The sequence below is a fragment of the Oculina patagonica genome, chromosome 9 (assembly GCF_052425735.1).
Source record: "Oculina patagonica isolate OP01 chromosome 9, crgOcupat, whole genome shotgun sequence".
Lineage (NCBI taxonomy): Eukaryota > Metazoa > Cnidaria > Anthozoa > Scleractinia > Oculinidae > Oculina > Oculina patagonica.
In genome coordinates, this window is record NC_135766.1 from 30,630,076 (window position 1) to 30,647,916 (window position 17,841).

The 17,841-nt window shown below is 38.0% G+C and overlaps 2 protein-coding genes across 7 annotated transcripts in view; one reads left to right on the forward strand and one right to left on the reverse strand.

Annotated features, from left to right (window-relative positions):
- Nucleotides 1-17,841, forward strand: part of LOC144664677 (stimulated by retinoic acid gene 6 protein-like) — a 36,541-nt gene that overhangs the window by 10,916 nt on the left and 7,784 nt on the right. For 5 of the 6 annotated variants that reach the window (XM_078525861.1, XM_078525863.1, XM_078525864.1 and 2 more), the window contains exons 13-18: nt 571-646; nt 1,854-1,902; nt 2,086-2,212; nt 3,230-3,337; nt 4,205-4,368; nt 6,819-6,935. In XM_078525861.1, coding sequence (XP_078381987.1) covers nt 571-646; nt 1,854-1,902; nt 2,086-2,212; nt 3,230-3,337; nt 4,205-4,368; nt 6,819-6,935 — 641 coding nt within the window. Of the gene's footprint in view, nt 1-570; nt 647-1,853; nt 1,903-2,085; nt 2,213-3,229; nt 3,338-4,204; nt 4,369-6,818; nt 6,936-7,854; nt 7,968-17,841 lie in introns of those variants that run through there. The other variant, XM_078525867.1, reaches the window with a different exon arrangement.
- On the reverse strand, nt 8,143-13,679 carry LOC144666687 (uncharacterized). Its single transcript, XM_078528074.1, has 4 exons — nt 13,663-13,679; nt 11,707-11,850; nt 11,465-11,591; nt 8,143-8,322 (listed from the first exon to the last, which is right to left on the reverse strand). Exons 1-4 carry the CDS (start codon nt 13,677-13,679, stop codon nt 8,143-8,145), a joined length of 468 nt encoding a protein of 155 aa, XP_078384200.1.

Below are 17,841 nucleotides of genomic sequence, written 5' to 3' on the forward strand. Positions count from 1 at the left end.
GTAAACGAAAAACGAATTTCGTTCCGAGATGAATCCGCATACGGAGGCCACAGTTTGAACTCAGAGCGGCTCAACCAAAGGCGTTTCACGTGTGTGCCAAAATGGCACAGGTATCATGCAAAAAAAAATGTTATTAAGCCCATTAATAGCCACATTTGACAAGCAATTTGACCATAGGGCTGCTTGCTTGGGCTAAACAGGAAGTGCTATAACATGTTTTCGGTCCACTTTGTCATGTGTATGCAGAACGAACTTCGAACTCTTTCTGGAATGAAAGTCACTCCGGATTTATGCAATCAGGCCCTAAGACAAGATACAGAGGGAAATCTACGCTGATGATACACCATCTTGAAGTTTACGACTTCTTACACCTGCCAATTGTGCCAAAAGCCGAGACAGTCTAACAATATGTTTTGTTTTCACGACAATGCATGATTTAAGTTAAAGCAAAATATAACATACATCCCACAAGTTATCACTCAGTGGCATTTCATTACAAGTTGTGTAGGATAATGAAGCCTATAGTGCTAAGTAAACTTATCTTCCTTTCACATTTAATTTTTTTTTTAGGGAACACGTTTTACAGATGTATCGAGGTGAAACATCGTTTTCTCGAGATGTGTATGTTTCTCCTGCAGCCTTGGTGGTAAGTGTAGAGTGACAGAAGTAGAGAGCGAGGCCTGGATAATAGTTCTCAAGACTCTCATTTTAAAGGGACTTAGTCAGGGATTTTACCAGATTTTTGAACAGCCAAAATTTAGATTTGTGTCGCATAAAACCTAGAAATAATAGTCCATTTTTATTAAAAATTGCTATATCAGAGCACTGAAACTGTTAACTAGCATTATTGGTGGCAGATGGCGCGAATGGAAACGGATTGCAATTTGAAAACGTTAGGCAAACGTTTTCAAATTGTTTCCGCGCGTATTCAAAAAATCGATATTTGTAGCTTTTGCTTGATTTCTATCCGCTAATTAAGATTATATCTTCTTTAGATGTTCAAAGATATTGGTTTTTTATGGGTTTAGTTGCCTTCCACAAATTTCAGAACAGTTACGTTTAGACCAAAATTCTGCGAAATTTCCGTGACAAGTACCTTAAATAAAGAGTACCAGTGGAATTAAGAGACTTTGGTTCCAAATTAGGACAGTTCGTGGCATTGTTTTTTTTCTTTTAATTCTTATTTTCGTCTGTTTAGAAAAATTTTTAAGCTTATGCTTATGAGAAACAGATGGTAAAGTAAATTACAGTAGCAATGCACAACTAAACTCTTTTGCTGGCCGCCGAGAAAAGGCATAAGCACAATTTCATGCAAATTAAATCTTTTTTTATGGGAAACAAACACACAAAAAATATCGTAACAAGAACCTTATCATATATTGTTGGCCATCGCAGCTAGATTAAAAATATAAAACAATGCAGAGGTCTGGAACCGGCCACAATAAGTGTAAAAAGTCGTTGTCATTTTTAGGACCCACTTTTTTTCCCTTTTTCAAACCCCTTCCCCCTATCAATGTTGTAGTTTGTTTTTGGAAGCCCTTCTCACAATCATCCAACATTGGATGGGGAGAGGGGGTATTTTGCCGGAGTGCGATGAAAAGTAAAAACAAGTGGCAAATTTGCTATAAAATCTGCGCGGCAAAGTCAATGTGTCAACGACTTTTGACTAAGATTGTAGGTTCCAGACCTCTGTTATTATTTTATCATGTTTGCACCGCTGTTTGTTTTATATTTTTTATTGTAACAAAGTTATGCATTCGCGTTAGCAAAAGTTTGTCTTAAAATGGTTTAGTAATTTGCCAGGGTTGGGCTTGCATTTTTACAACTGTTCTTTTCTAAACTTTTGTCCATAGGGAAAAAGCCTTCGATTTTCTGGATATCAAATAGCATACTCCTTAATAGGTACGAGGAAAAGGGCTTGTTGTGATGGATTGTTTGTGCGGCAAACGAAGTTCTAATTAACAACGTTAATTTCATTTTACAGTACATCACTTTTATATTTTTTCCGGTGTAGCGGTGGAGAAATAAAGTAGTGTAATCTGACGTCGAATGGTCATTATTTTATGTTTTTTTTTTCTTCTATAGGTTACTTCACCCTGTCCTGCTTTCTATCCATTGTGACAATTGTGCTGGCAGCTATTTTCAAAAATTTGAAATCAGTCCTTTCCCCACAATGGTTAGCAGTATTCGAAGACATTGGATTAGGTTTTCTGTAAGTTTAACCTTATTTTTTTTTATCCCAAAATAAAGGCCCTTCATTAAAATAACATAATAATCGGCTTCAGTATGCAAGTTAACCTTCAAAAGTAACAGCACATGCGAGGGGAGGTGCCGACCGACCGACCGACCGACCGACCGACCGACAGACAGACAGACAGACAGACAGACAGACAGACAGACAGACTGACTGACTGAATGACTGACTGACTGACTGACTGACTGACTGACTGACTGATTATTATTGATTGATTGATTGATTGATTGATTGATGATGATTGATTAATTGATTGATTGACGTTTATTTTAATACGGTAATTCCATAAGTTTAAAAACTGCTTCACAGACAGACAGACAGATACCTACATTTTGAAGACTGCTGTAGTATCTTTGAAAAAGCATTCTATTGTCAACAACATCTTATAATGATTGATAAAACTGGTAGGTGTAATTGTTCGATAAGAATAAGTATAGTGCGACAGATAAAAGAAGCAGGTTTTCTTTTTTTTAATTTGGAAGACGCAGTTGCCTAATGGTTGGTGAGCTGAAATTCTGTTCTAGCGGTCGACGTTCAAGCCCTGCCTGTCATGGTGTTTGTGTTCTTGAGAGACTGGAATCTTGATTAAAAATACTATAACGCATTTTAGGACCTAAATGGGTTGTACCCTCGAGGTTGATCTGCAGATATGTCCAGGATTGAACTCTAATAAGATGCGCGTTCCTCATAACATGCATCACAAAGTGTCCTCATTAATAAAAATTCCCTAAAACACACCAAATTCTGTCAAAAATAAAGCAATATGTAAATGTCATATAACACAGTCAAACATGAAGTACCTATTAAACAATACTTGCGTTCAATCCTGGACATAAGTGTTCATCTGCAGAATTGAAAGGTTGTACGGTATAATATAATACAGAAAATAATAAATTTTACTGCATAGTCAATGGTATTAGGATTTTAGGGTTTTCTACTAACCATTCTACTTAAATACCGTTCATTCTTTTTCAGGCCAACGGTCGGCGTTGCCGTTTTCTTGGTGTTGTTCCAGCTGTTTCTTGCACATTTCGTCTTCCGAGACAGGACGTATCCTAACATCACTGTCGCCATTGATAACAGGTACACAAGTAGGACATGCAGTATGTTACATAAAAAATGTGTTACTTCCGAAACTGAGCGTGACATTGTTCGTGACATTGTCCATGTGACGTATTTTCCCACAAGGATGTTTATTTTTAGACTTTCGCTTAGGTCACGTGATAGAGATTTACCGAGAAGAACTTTAGACGATAAGAATATTGAGTTGATTGTCGAAGGGTGCGACATGTTAAGCTGGAATTGAGTAAAATTGTTGTGTTACCGAGAATCCTGCGTTCAGTCTGGTAAACGTTTACTTCACCAAACCGAATCCATTCGTAACACAGTATAATCTTTCAAAGAAGAGGTTTTCTTGTTGTTGCCGCCAACTTGACCGAAACCAAAGTACCCAAAGAGATATACATTTCACCGTTGCTAGAGGCACTAGTAAAAAATTTCCTGTGCTTTGGACATCTCGTATATAAGGAAGTACGGATAAATACCGAAAAAAAAACATTGGTCACATATCAACTTGCATTCCCATACGTATTTGTTAACCAGTTAACTTTTGCATTAAAAAAGTACTACACGAATAAAAAGCCACCTAAATGCCAAAGATGGGTTTAGCTTGGTGTTGTTGGAATAAGTCTTGGTTAGCTAGCGTACTGTGATTTACCTACTTTGTATTTTTTAGAATCCTTTGTTTAACGTGATTTAATGACCGAACCATACGCATCTGATTAGACCATTATGAAATTGTCAAAAAATAGACTTTACATTTTACAGTTGACAAATTAAAAGCAGGACACATTTAACCCGTGGTAAATGTGAGTAGAGTCGAACAGCAGTTTATTGCTGGGTACAAAATTTTGAGTACCTCTCAATCTATTTTTTTTTTTTTTTTGCTAGGCGGCTTTTCTCCATCATGTCGTACTTTTTCTTTTTCTACAACATTCTGCTTGGAATGTTTTCATGCTCCATGCGTATCCTAAAAGGAATGTTCCTGGGAGTTATATTTATCTCTCGTATTGACCGCTCGTCCCTGATGCAAGGATTCCAAACATGGGACAAAGGTATGTCGAGCTCTACAATTGGTGCTTAGCTCATTTTGCTAGCGCTAATGTATTATGAACTCTGTCGAGTGGTTTAGGTCTTGAACTGGAGGTCCCCGGTTCAAGACTTGCCCTTGCTACTGGCTGGATTTGTTTCTCGGTTGTCCCGAGTTCAAATCCTCGACCACGCTTTGTATATAGCTAACTGGTCTACCTCCTGCCAGTTGGGATTTTTAACCTTGTTATGTTCATTAAAAACGTATACTATAAACACTATAAACATAATAATATTTATTTTTTATTTTTATTTAACTCTTCTATTTAATTCCAAAGAATTCTCGAAAAAGTTAATTTTAAACGTCATGAAAAGCTTAAAACACCTTTTATTTTACAAGTTTGATCGACGTGAAACGTCCATTTTGGAGAACTTTAAATTAGTTTTTCTCTTGCGAGGTCAGCTTGAGAGCGAACATTTCCATTAGTTCGTTTTGACTTAATTAAAACTGTAACCATGCCATGAGCTCTTTTTGGTAACTTTATTTTTTTTCCTTTTTGCTCGAATGTTCAACGGAAACCTTCTCTAAAATATTCTTACACAAGACCGCTCTGCTTTCGAGGTCAAATGTGGGAGTACATTTGTTAGCGTTTAAAGGTTTTGATAATTTGTTCATGAAAAACAATTTACATTTTCTTTTTTAATTTTTTTTTTTTTTTTTTTTTGTATTATCATTCAAGAACAAATATCGAGGTTTATTATATAGACGCGATACACCACTGATAAATTTCATACGAAATTACATCCTGGACCGTAGTGAGGATATCGATGACGTCATTTCGCGCCATTACACGCGTACGGCTGCCAAACTTTGCCAAACGCCCGCTGAAAGGTGGCCATTGATAGAGAAGTTTAGTTCACTGAAGCCACCTTAAAATCATTCAATAAGGAGCCGAAAAATACAAAGATGAAGAAGGAAACTTCGCATGACTAAAAACTATTCAAGGAGTTTCTTGCAAAGTAGACAAAGAAGAGATAGTAAAGAAATTCTAGCCGCCAAAGTGCAAATAGTTTACATATTAGAGGTTTGTGCTTTTGACACTTCTGTAGTTTTAGTCTATATAATAAACAGAACATTACACGTCTGCTCAAAGATATGAAGTACTATTTCAAAAACGAGTGCGAGTGTTTCATCACGATTTCCAAACACGAGAAAACAGATGAAAGCACGAGGCCGCTTCGGCCGAGTGCTCATTTTTTCGAGTGTTTGGAAATCGTGATGAAACACGATGCACATTTTAATGACTTCTCTAAAGAAACAATACAAATTATCATGTCGTATTTTTTCCCATTTTTCTTTAAAATGCCTTGTATTTGATTTTTTATTCAGTCGGCATTCATTTATTTTTGAGCTTTTGTTTTTAATTATCCAATAGTTTCGCGTTGCACCAAATTTGTATTCTAAAAGCGTTGTGAACTTGAATGGATTTAATATTGTTTTTGCCATGGCCGAAGGAAGGTTTCGCTCCCCGAAAACAATCGAGGAAGAAGAATTGCGTGAGAGAGGACCGAAGTCACCAGATATAAAAATAAGTGGGCAATAGGGATTTTGAGGATTGGCAACGAGTGCGAAGTGTCAATGTTCCAATACTCGAGGTTGGTGGAGTTTTTAAAGAGTATGAATTGCACAAAGTTCAGCCGCTTACGTTAAGCCGCTAAGCCGTTAAGCCGTTAAGTTCAGCCGCTACGCCGCTTACGCCGCTTAAGTTTCTCAGAATGTGGATATGGATACTATGCCAGTCTGTTTTGGCGACTTTAAGAAATGTACTGTAAACTTTAATTTCAAATGACTTAGGCTTGTCAGTTTGTAATTTGAAATGTTTTTCCTGGTCATTGTTTATTAAAAATTAATGATTCATGTAAAGCTGTGTTTGAGTAACATATGAATATGCAGATTAAGAACAATTTTTTCACTAGTGATGAAAACGTGATGAAACACTAGTGATGAAAACGTGATGAAACACTAGTGATTTTCAACTGGTGTTTCATTGAGTTTCCAACTCATCCACCTGACCCGAATGGGGCGCTCTGGTTGGCTTATAACGTCATGAATTATTAATGAGTTTGAGAATTTTATGTTCTCGTGGCAAACACATATATTGTGTTTGCCACTCGAACATAAAATTCATATCTTCTCGCCATCGTGTAATATCCAGTTCCTCTATATATTTATGTGTTTATTTTCCTCCAAATATGTTTTTTACGCAGGTCCACTCTCTTTGGGAAACACCTTTTCATGTCAAAAGTTATTCGCCTGCACTCAAACTGGGGATATCATTAAATAATTATTCCCCAGCTTTGGTTGCGACAAAGTTCGTGTTCAGACCAATCGCACGCAAGAAAAATTGGTTTGATGATTATAACTTGAGTTAAGACAGCTCTTTTATACATTGTCTTTTTTTTGTTTCCCTCTCAGCCTTCGTTGCGTACCTTGGCTTTGTAACTGTCCTTGTGGCCCACAGACATCCCGTTATGCTTGTGTTCTGCCAGCTGCTTCTTGACCGAAACAAAGATCAACAGCCCCTACAGGAACGTAAGTGTTAAGTTTATTTATAGGGCGGTTTAAACTTCAATTTCAAAAGTAATTCGCGTTTGCTTCGGTTTTGCATAACTTCGCTTAGAACGGGTTGGAAAGTAAACATTCATAAAAAAATTGGGAAATTGGTATTGTCGGCATGAAAATTTCTTCTCCATGCCCTGCTCGTCAAAAAAAGGAGTTTGCTGGACATTTTTTGTGTACACAGTCATTTTGCGTGCTCTGGGCATGTTTTTTAATGGCAAATATTCAGTAAAAGAAAAACTCATTGTTAGGGCATGAAAAATTTTGCGTCATGCCCTGGGCTTTATTTTTCCTGTCTTGGATTCGGACAACGATTCATTTCCGGTTCATGCTGGGCATGAACCGGAAATGAGCCGTTTTCATGCTCAGCATGAAAAACTCATTTTTCATGCTGAGCATGAAATTGGTTCATTTCCGGTTCATGCCCAGCATGAACCGGAAATGCGCCGTTTTCATGCCCAGCATGAAATCAAGGACTCGGAGATTTTTCCTGTCTTCATGTTTTTTTTTTTTTTCATTATTTACTTCTTTTGTAGTGTAAATTATTTATTGAATTCCTGCAGTATTTTTGCAAGCCTGTGCGGTGCAGAGATATTGCACATGAAAGTGTTTTTCTAGAGGTTTCTAGTCCAAAGTTTTCTTTTTCAAAAGCTTATTTTTTCACCGTTTTTGATACTTTCCCGCGGTCAAGAGGACTATTGAACAAGTATAAGGGCAAATATCGTTAACGGTCTTTTCGAGTAGAAATATCTAACCATATTTGTATTCATGCGTATCCTGCTTTATCTTCTATTGCTGAATGGTACCGATAAAGCATTACAAAACTGATGGAATGAATCCAGAAGATGCGTTTTTTTGAAATGTTAACACAAGTCTGACATTTATTTGTTAGGAATGGGACATTTCGACCGAACTATGATAGTCAGAGCACTGATCAACAAACTGTTACACTTTTCTAATTTAGTAAAAACAAAACATGTATTTGAAAGTTCTTTAATTAAATAGAAGCCTTAGTTTGTATTACGTAAAGCCTGAGAAGTTGTCATTTGTTTAGAAAGATGATAATGTAACTTCAATGTTCAACATTTAAATAAATCGACAATTCGGTCCGTGTCTTTATTTCTTGACCGCCGTACAAAAAGCTGCCGATTATTTCGGTCCCGTGTCTATACAAAGAGTTTCAACCAGTAGTGTGCTGCACATGAACCTGTACAAAGCGTCTAAATAGCAGATAAGGCTCATGTTGCGTAGACCCCTGGCCAACGTTTTCATAGTTGTTGCCTGACCACAACTTTTCTTTGTAGACTGGAATATCCTTCTCCAACGCGATGACGACATGAAACATCTTTTGTGATTTGCACTGCAAAAAAAAAGTAATAATATAATAAGAGATGTATAAAGAACGAAACATCTATTGTTCGTCTCAGGTAAATCTCTCCCCGATTGAGTCAGTTACACTTCTTGTGCAGGGTTAGGCTGCGTGCGTCTGGGTACTATTCTAGACTTAATTCTTCATACCACTGTTCCATATCCTTTACATGCCCCCCCCCCCCCCTCCCTCGCCGCCAGCAGGTGGGGAAACGGTCATTCGTTACATGCGAGAGGCTGGCTGTACTTATCATGTATACAGTAAAAACCTTAGTAAAAATGGATTTCAACTTAGCCTTAATGGGTTCTTGTAGAAATGGTCATTTTTTATCGCCTGGGGGGGGGGGGGAGGGGGGCGGAGGTTTTTGTGCTAAACATGGTTAAATTTAGGCGATCCCCCTTTTAATGTTATTGCATTGAAGTGATCCCCCCTAATTACTATTGATAAATTTCGTGCTCCCCCCCCCCCCCCCCCCGATTACTTCGCATCAATATTCAGTGTTCAGACATGAAGCCCTGGCAATAAATACAAGTTAGCTGGGTTCAGGAACTACCTGCTTGAACAACAGCAAATGTGACGAGCGCTAAAGAATTAGATAGAGGAGCTGCCAAACTAGTACTGAACAAAGCGAATAATTTACTAAAGAGTAAGAAATTTGAAGTGTGCCAAAAAATTTGGAGGCGACGAGTTCGCCTATTTAGAAGAAGCAGAAAGGCGAATCACTACGCTGTACGATGAACTTCAGTCCGCTTCTAACGGCAAGTGACAACAGCGCATATCAACCTGTCGAAGTTTCATTATGCTCGAAAAAATCATCAATGTCGAGTGTTTTAACATTTTGGTTAAAAGGTGTAATTAATATATGATCGGAATTTCCGTAATAGATAGCTTAGCAATATGTGTGTTTAGATAAGCTCTATAAGATGAACGCCTATGTATCGAGTGGTTCATATCTTGTGACTCCTTGTAAGCGAAGTTTCATTATGCTCGAAAAAATCATCAATGTCAATAAGAAATGAACTAATAAGAGGAAGGTCCGAAAATCCAGGAAGAAACTACTCGAGCAGAGGGCATGTCATCTCTTATAGAACACACGTCATCTCTAGTTCGCGGAACAAATTTTCGGTTCAATCGAAGAGAATGTTAGGGTAACATATATGTTAATGTAGTTAGCATCAATGCTGACTTTGCTAAAAAAAACAACGAGGCGTTTTGAATCTGAACCTTTGCTGTGGCTGCTAGAAAAGCGTATTTTTAGCATGACCATAACAAAAAATCTAGAGCAAGCAGCACCCTTTTTTAAGGTCGAGGCAGATGAAGCAGTTGAATCGGATTAAGAATAGAGCTGAGACAGGAGGCCATTCCCTAGAGACGCAATAAATGCTTTATGTTTAAACGAGCATGCTATTTCACAATGTTTCAGTTGTTAGAAGAGATGGTTCACGATTTAGAACTCACCTGTCAGATTCAAAGATGAATATTAGCTAAGGCATAAGCATGTTCAAACACAAAATGTTCCCAATATAAATTCAAATGTGCACATTCGCCAGTTTGACAGCTTCCGTTTTCTTTAAATAAAGTTGTGTTAGAACAAATTAAGACTGTAAATGCTTTCATCTCCCAGTAGAATGGCGCATTTATTTTGTATGCTCTCAAACTGGCATTATCCAAGCAGATTTGAGTGGTCCCGCATCTGAATTCTTCCAAAAATTTTAGTGATCCCCCCTTTTGGACTCTTAGTTACGAAAGATCCCCCCTTCTGCTCTCCTTAAAATCATGTGATTCCCCCCATAATCCTCCGCTCCCCCCCCCCCCCCCAGGCGATAAATAATGATCGGTCCCTTAGTGGGATTTGAGGCTACTTAGGTTCTTTAACAACGGTTCTAAATTTGATTGGGCACTAGCGATCAGCACAGATAAATATAACTGGGAATATATGATATGGAATATGTTCCTGTATTACTCATAATGATCTATAAAAGTACTAGCAGGCATGTCTAAACTAAAATTTGTTTTCTGTATCTTCATCAATTCCTTATTTTTTTTTAAATAAGAACCTGTTGAAAATTTTAGGCGAAATAGGTTATTAGGAAAAGGGGGTTAAAAATGAAAATTTAAGCCTAACAGGTTCTTAAATTTTAGGTTCTTATACGTGGGTTTTTACAGTACTCTCACGCTGACGTTCAGTTTTGGCTTGTCACGCAATTAGTAATCACTCGATGCGGCTGAGCGCGAATTCAATAACTGTTTTATTAGTTATTCAAAATATTTCCAGAGCACTAAATGCACAAAATGAATTTAAATGGGTCCTCACTTCGGTGTGGATTTTTCGCTAAACAGTGGCCAATTCCTCCGCAGTTGCTAGATTTAAATGTTTCTCTTCTGAAGAATTTTTTTTGTGTATTTTTTCTATTTTTTCATATTTTAAGCTATTTTATTTGTTTTTTTTTTTTTTCGTCGCTATGTTCAAACCTGGCGACCATCAGTTCGTACTTTCTAGCTCAGCGTTATCAAGGCCGTCGTTGCGTGACGTTAATTGTCTAATATTGACGTCAATCGGCCAATAATTATTACGTCATTCGGCTAATAAGAAAATCTTCATCCAATTTGGTCGGTGCTAGCAAATAAGCTGAAATTAGCTGGGTATTGTAAACCAATCAGAAACGGAGAATTTTTTAAAAAAAAAATAATAATCATACAATAAGGACTGTCTTCTTCCCCTCCCCCTCCCCGACGGGCAATTTTTGACGGAATATTTTCACACTGTCACACCGCGCAGCTCGACGCGCAGACCGGCCGTTTGCTTGAAATTGTATTTCAAAGTACAGCTGTATATTGCTTACAATTTTCACACCTGTGCTGCTAGTTTGCTGTCTTGTAATGAGCGCAAGCTACATAAAATTTATCTCGTATGTTTTGTTGGTCGTACTGGCTGAGGACAACTGCACACTTTTCGTAGTACACTTTTTATTACGTCCCAACTCTTTTATTTGCCATGAGGCGCCAAAAGATTTTTTCAGCTCAGTTTTGGACAGATTTTAGCGATCTAAGGTAAGTGAGGTACGTGTACTCTTTGTGCCTTTTGCGTATTGCCGGTTTGCCGTACTTTCCTCTACTGAACTTTTAAGCTTACCTTCTGTTTTCTGTTTGACAGGTCCCGGTAGAATTTCTCTGTCTGATTGAGGATCAGCAGCCTCCCTCCGGAGCAAACTTTAACCCGGCCATTTTCGTGTTTTAATTTCTGCACTGGAGGCGGACTCCTGCAAATAGATCGATACAACAAAAGTTGTTGAAGGCCATTTTGGACTCACCTGAGCATATTGGTAAAGAAATTTGCAGCTTTATGCGTGCAGCGAACGAGAATTTTCCACTTACCCACTCGTGGAGAACGGTTCTTGCTCATAATAAGCTTTGAATACCACCAGGTGTATAAATTCCTCCAATATTAAGAGTCTTTCAGCGGAGAGTGAAAATCCGCGAAGATCCCGCAAAAATTTTTCACCAAAGAAAGTGCTCGAGCTTCAACAGGCAACGTGATATTTGCGTCAGCCGGAGAAAACCGAACTTTCTTGCTGCCAATGGATTTGTTTAGAATCGTTCTTCAGGTAAATCGTCCGAAAATTGTTCGGATATAATCGAGATTTCATGTCGTGAGACAAGTGGCGTGTAGTGTGTTAGCGCAATAGATTGGACGACAAAATTTTCTCTCCTTTCGGAAATCAACTGCAGAAAAGGAGGCTCCAGTAGCTGAGTTATTATCACAGTAAGTGGCAGAAAATTAATTATTTTGGTCTGTAGTGATGCTTTATATCTTATATTACTACTGATTTTTCAATGTGTAGACATACATGTAAGAAATGTTTTTGAGACATGTTGTGATTACAGACGTTTCATTGTGTTGCTCGGTAAATTTTTTCTTTGTTGAATTATTTGTTAAAGCGACCGTACAAAGGGCATTAAACTTTTAATTAATATGAAGATGAATCCGACGCTTGCTACTTTGAAAGTTGCTCGACGTGAGTAAATTTTTAATACAGGACTACATGGGGTGGACCTGGTGTGACAATGAAGCCATGCAAATTGTTTATTATTTACCTGATACTTTACTCCGAACTGCAGTTAATTATTTATTTATTTATTTATCTATTTGTTTATTTCATTTTCTCTTTTTAGTAAGCAAAGAAAAGAGATTTTTGCCGTGTTGAGCGACTTTCTAAAGAAGGTCCAGAGGCAAAATCAATTGTTTTGAATTTGATTAAGCATTTTGGGGGCAGTTTGGCAGAGGCAGAGGAAGGCATGGAACATATCCAATTCTCAAATCTTGGAAACCGGTAAGTAAAACATGCCTTTGATGCGAGAAAGTGGCATTACAAGAAGATTATGCCGATCAGATTAATATTGTGTATTAAATGAATAACAATGTAAACTTAATACATATATCTTATTAACCACGCGTGAGGGCCGTACTGGGCGAATATTGGCCCGAGGTCTTGACAGTACGGATCGAGCGCAGCGAGGTCCGTACAAAAAAGACCGAGGGCCAATATTCGCCCAGTACGGTCCCGAGCAAGCTTGGTTAATAAGAGATTTATTACACGACTGGAAACTTTGTGTAGTGAGAATTACTACCCGGTAGATGTCGTGGAAAACAATGTGCGTCAAAACTTTTACGCGCGCTATTAAAAGGAGTTAAAATTATTTCCGTGTTTAAGGTCATTTCATTTTCAAAGCAATAAAAACTCCGAAAAAATCTTGCAAAAAAATTAGCGCGGGATCATCCGGGACAAAACCCGGTCCGATACTTGGAAAATGTCGGCCCTCACGGGATCGGAAATAAAGTAATCTGATTGGCTGATTTAGTTATTGGCCCTCGGACCGCCTTAGTCGTGTAATAATACTGGTAATTGCTTGAAGATGACTTTTTGCCTCTTGGTTGATACAGCATGAGTTTATTAACCACCACTGTTATTAGTGTATGTGGAAGGGGAAAAACTAGTCAAAAATCACTCTTTTGTATACCTGCCAACTTTTTCTGGGTCAAAGGCGTGAGATTTTTTTCCTGAGAGTGCCAGGATTTCCGAAGGAGACACAACCATCCCTGAAGATTTCCGAAGCCTTTCAAAGTATTCCGAAGATGTTCTGAAAGAGTCCTGGTTCCAGTCCCAGGATGGTTTGGCTAAACATGACGTTGTTTTCAATGCATTTCTTGTCAAAACTCTGAGATTTTCAGAAAAAGTATACTCATTTTAAACAGAGTTGTTTTTGTTTCTCGCATTGATTTGAGTTGACATTTTTCTGGAACATGTGTAAGTTATGGTTGTAATAACTCACATTTTTCGACCAGGCATGAGAAATTGCTTCATAAGCCTCACTGAGTTGGCATGAGATCAAAGTTTTCAACTTGCAGGCGTGAGAGTTGGCCGGAGGGTATACTTTCGGGCCATATTTTTCATGGCTCGGTAAATATCCACCACTAGCCACCTCCACTTTGGTGAATAGTTGTTAATTATTATTCAGCAAATGCATGCACTACCAATATGTGGTCAAAATATTAACATTATCTGTCATCCATACATAACAGATATTTACTGGTAACAATTATCCTGCGAAATCGTGCTGAATATCGCCTGCATACATCATCCACATACAGTAAACAAATGGATGACTCATGGATTTCTATACTTTTAATGAATGATTTTTTAAAGGTGCAATGCATGACATTTGAAAAAAAATGTGATTAAAATGCCATATTGCTCAATTTATTTTAGGTTTATTCTGGTCATGCATTATCAGAGAGGTAGCTGTTAGAGAACAAGTCAAGAAGTAACCTAGGAGAAGATTAATTCAAGAATGGTAAGCCACTAAATTCGAATTTTTTTAACTGTTTTCATGTATGGAGAAATCAATTGATACAAATATCTAAAACACCCAGTCCATCTGAGTAGTTGAATTATTGCAACATCTGGTTTGCCTTGAACTGCTTCTGACCTGTCCTGAAAATAATTCCTGCTCTTTTTTGACTACTCTTATTTTTAATTTATTTACGGGTAATGCTTGGCTGTGGATTAGTACTAGTAATAACCTGCGATCAGGCGTTATTTTTCTCGCGGCGGAGGGGTCAACGGAAAAATGAACGCCTGATACAATTACTTGTCGAGTCGTCTGTAAAAAGTCCAGAATCTGGACTTTTCTCTGATTGGTCAGAAAACAAAAGGCAACATTAAAACTCTATCCTGATTGGCTAATTGAGTTCAAATCTAATTTCCGGTCCAAAAATATCACGCGTAGATGATTGTTATCATGGCGGGTGTTGAGCGGAATGAAGTAGAGAGCGAGTTCTTCTAGCTTTTAGAAAATATCTCAAAAGTTTTGTTCACAAAACATTTAAAGACGAACAAAGGGAGTGTATTCGACGAATAGTTTGTAAAAGAAAAGATGTATTGGCGGTGCTTCCGACGGAATTCGGCAAGAGCGTGATCTATCACCAATGGTGTCGAAGATTATTACATCACACCACCAGACGATCGTGCCAGTGACGAAAACTACAACCTTGAAATGTCTAATTTGAGCCTTACACAAAATCAGCCTTTGCAGAAAACAAATTTTAAAAACCATCCGATCAGCTCGTTCAAAAGGGTTATTCAAACACACGATTGTGAGAGTAAAAATATAATTTGAAGGCGCTAATCACGCTTATCTGATGGCATCGCCGACATTCTCGACGACGTTGACAGATACTTTAATTAGGGGGCGGCAGACGACTTCACAAGTAATTGTATCAGGCTTTCCTTTTTTCGCCTTCCCTCCGCCGCGAAAAAAAAAGAAAGCCTGATCGCAGGTTATACTAGTAATTCATATCCAATTCCAATTCAGTTGGTAATCTTCCCAGATCTTCTTAACCCTTGGGAGTTCCTGCAGATTGTTTCCTATGAAGTGAGTAAACAACTGGGTACAAGATTAGAAATCTTGATGTATAACCAACATCTTACATTTCAACAATTTGGGCACAACTATATCATTATAGTCAGTGATCTAGCAGTCTAGGTTTAATCCCCATCTGCCCTTTATGATATATTAACAGCATTTACATGCATTATGAAAACTACTTTTATATGTAACAACTCTCAATTTAATTTTCAGCACACTTGTAAAAGAATATCTGGTTGAGTGGAAGCCCTTCTGGGTTGCCAAGGAAGACCTTTCACAAAAATGCAAAGAAGTGTGGAATGGAAAAAAACTAGTAGAATTTTAAATATGTAAACTGTAGCTTTGTACTTCTGGTTTGTAAACAGTAATGAACTTGAAGGGAAGTTCCACAAGCTATCCATTAATTCATTATTAACTTATATATGGTGACAGTGAAATCATAAGGGATATAATCTTGTTTTATGATTAGTGAGCTTGATGATGACCACTCATCCCTAACATATCCGTGGATGGCGATGAGAAATTTATTTGTAGATGTCACTAGAGTTCATACAGTTTGTTTAATGGGTTGCAGAGTGTATTGATTGTACATGTATATTACCTCTCTCTTCCCTTGGCACACAGTACAAAGATGCAGAGTTTTGATCACACTTAACATTTTAATTTGTAATTAACGTTTTATCTCAGACCGATTTGCTAGGTCAAAATGCTAACTTTTATATGGGCTAGCTTTTCACTGGCTAGCTGTAATATCTGCAGGTTTGACAGTGTGTCAGTGGATGAACTAACATTAGTCATGGGATAAATGCATGCAAGTGCTACACATGTAGTTAATTGACATACATTGGTTCATAACATGGACTCAATGTTTAAAGACCATAATGACATGTTTGGAAAACCTTATGGTTTCCCTTAGCAATCAACATATTTATAGATAGGATAAGATCAGAAGGGGGCGGGGTTAATCCCATGCTTAGGCTATAAGGATATTTGCTACTGTGAAGGGTAGGGTTTTCAAGCAGTTAAGTCTAGGGTAGGGAAAAACGTCTGAGAGTTTTGGTCTAGAATAGCCTACAATTTCCCAATAAATTGACCAGAGCATAAAAAATCAGTCTACAATAGGAAAAGAAACTGATAAAATATTGTTTCAGTTAGTATTAGTGTAAACCATGACAATTATAGAGTTTTTGAAAAATATTTAGTCTGGGTAAGGGTGGAAAATTTTGCTCTACTCTTGATTATGGTTACAAAACCAGCTGAACTTGGTCTGAAATAGGATAAGGGCATCAGAGTCCTAGCAGCACTGACCCCCACCTAGGCGAGATAGTGAGCATTGGTCATGTGATGGGTGTGGCCAATGGACCAGTACTGTGTACTTCTAAAACACTTTGTTTTTGTGGGCCAGCTGCTTATTGGTCCGTTTACAAGAAATAAAATATAGAGTTGGGTAGTTAGGAGCTTGTATAGTACTAAGTGGGGTCGCAGTTGTAGGGTCTCCATAGTTTTAAGGCATCTACCAAGATATTTTTCAACTGTTAAGATTGTTATATTTGGCATTTTTATGCCAATTGTAAAATGTATTGTACAGTGATCGAATGATGACATGAATGTCGACTGATCCATTGGATTTGGGTTTTCAATAAAAATCTTTTCAATTCATTTTGTGTTTCATTCCCCCTTTTTATCTTTACATTAATATAACACCAAGCAGTCTAGAAAAACGTTTCAACTTGTCTAGTATTAAGCGTTCTATTCGAGGACATTGGGCAGTATGTTAAGCTAGGATTGGTAAATTTGCAGAGGCCAGGCCCTATTTATCATTGCCTTTATTTCTGTGTTCAGTCCAATCTGCATGCAAAATGAGCCGTTTTACATGAACACGGCTCATCATCTCATCTGAAAAACTCATTCTTCATGCTGGGCATGAAAACGGCTCATTTCCGGTTCATGCTGGGCATGAACCGGAAATGGGCCGTTTTATTTTCATGCCCAGCATGAAAAAGGAGTTTTTCATGCCCAGCATGAAAGCGGCTCATTTCCGGTTCATGCTGGGCATGAACCGGAAATGGGCCTTGAGTTTTTCATGCTCAGCATGAAAACGGCTCATTTCCGGTTCATGCTGGGCATGAAACGGAAATGGGCCTTTTTCATGCCCAGCATGAAAAAGGAGTTTTTCATGCCCAGCATGAAAACGGCTCATTTCCGGTTCATGCTGGGCATGAACGGGAAATGAGCCGTTTTCATGCTGGGCATGACAGATTTTCTAAGCGTCTGACAATCGTACCCAGGCTTTCCTCGGTCGCTAGATAAAGGGGGCCGCGCAAAAAACGTGCAAGAATGGCATGAGAATTTTACACGCATGCTGAAAGAGACGTTTTTATCAGTAACCCGGATAAAAAACTATCTTGGAACGTTTTCTTGAACAACTGGCATGAAATAAAACGCTCCATGCCCAAGTAGAAGGAATCATCGGTTATAAGTAGTGTATTTCCAGTGGAATGCCAAGAGGTCGTAAAAACTTGCTTCAGTTTTTCAAAATAAACAGGAATTACTCTTCACGTGGCATGTCATCATGCCCTCAAC

Bases quoted from the DNA above. Each gene is read 5' to 3' on its own strand.
- LOC144666687 (XM_078528074.1), bottom strand. The intron at 11,592-11,706 runs GTAAGTGGAAAA...ATCTATTTGCAG, and splicing joins GAACCGTTCTCCACGAGTGG to GAGTCCGCCTCCAGTGCAGA. The intron at 8,323-11,464 runs GTAAGCTTAAAA...TTTTTTTTGCAG, and splicing joins TGTCAAACAGAAAACAGAAG to TGCAAATCACAAAAGATGTT.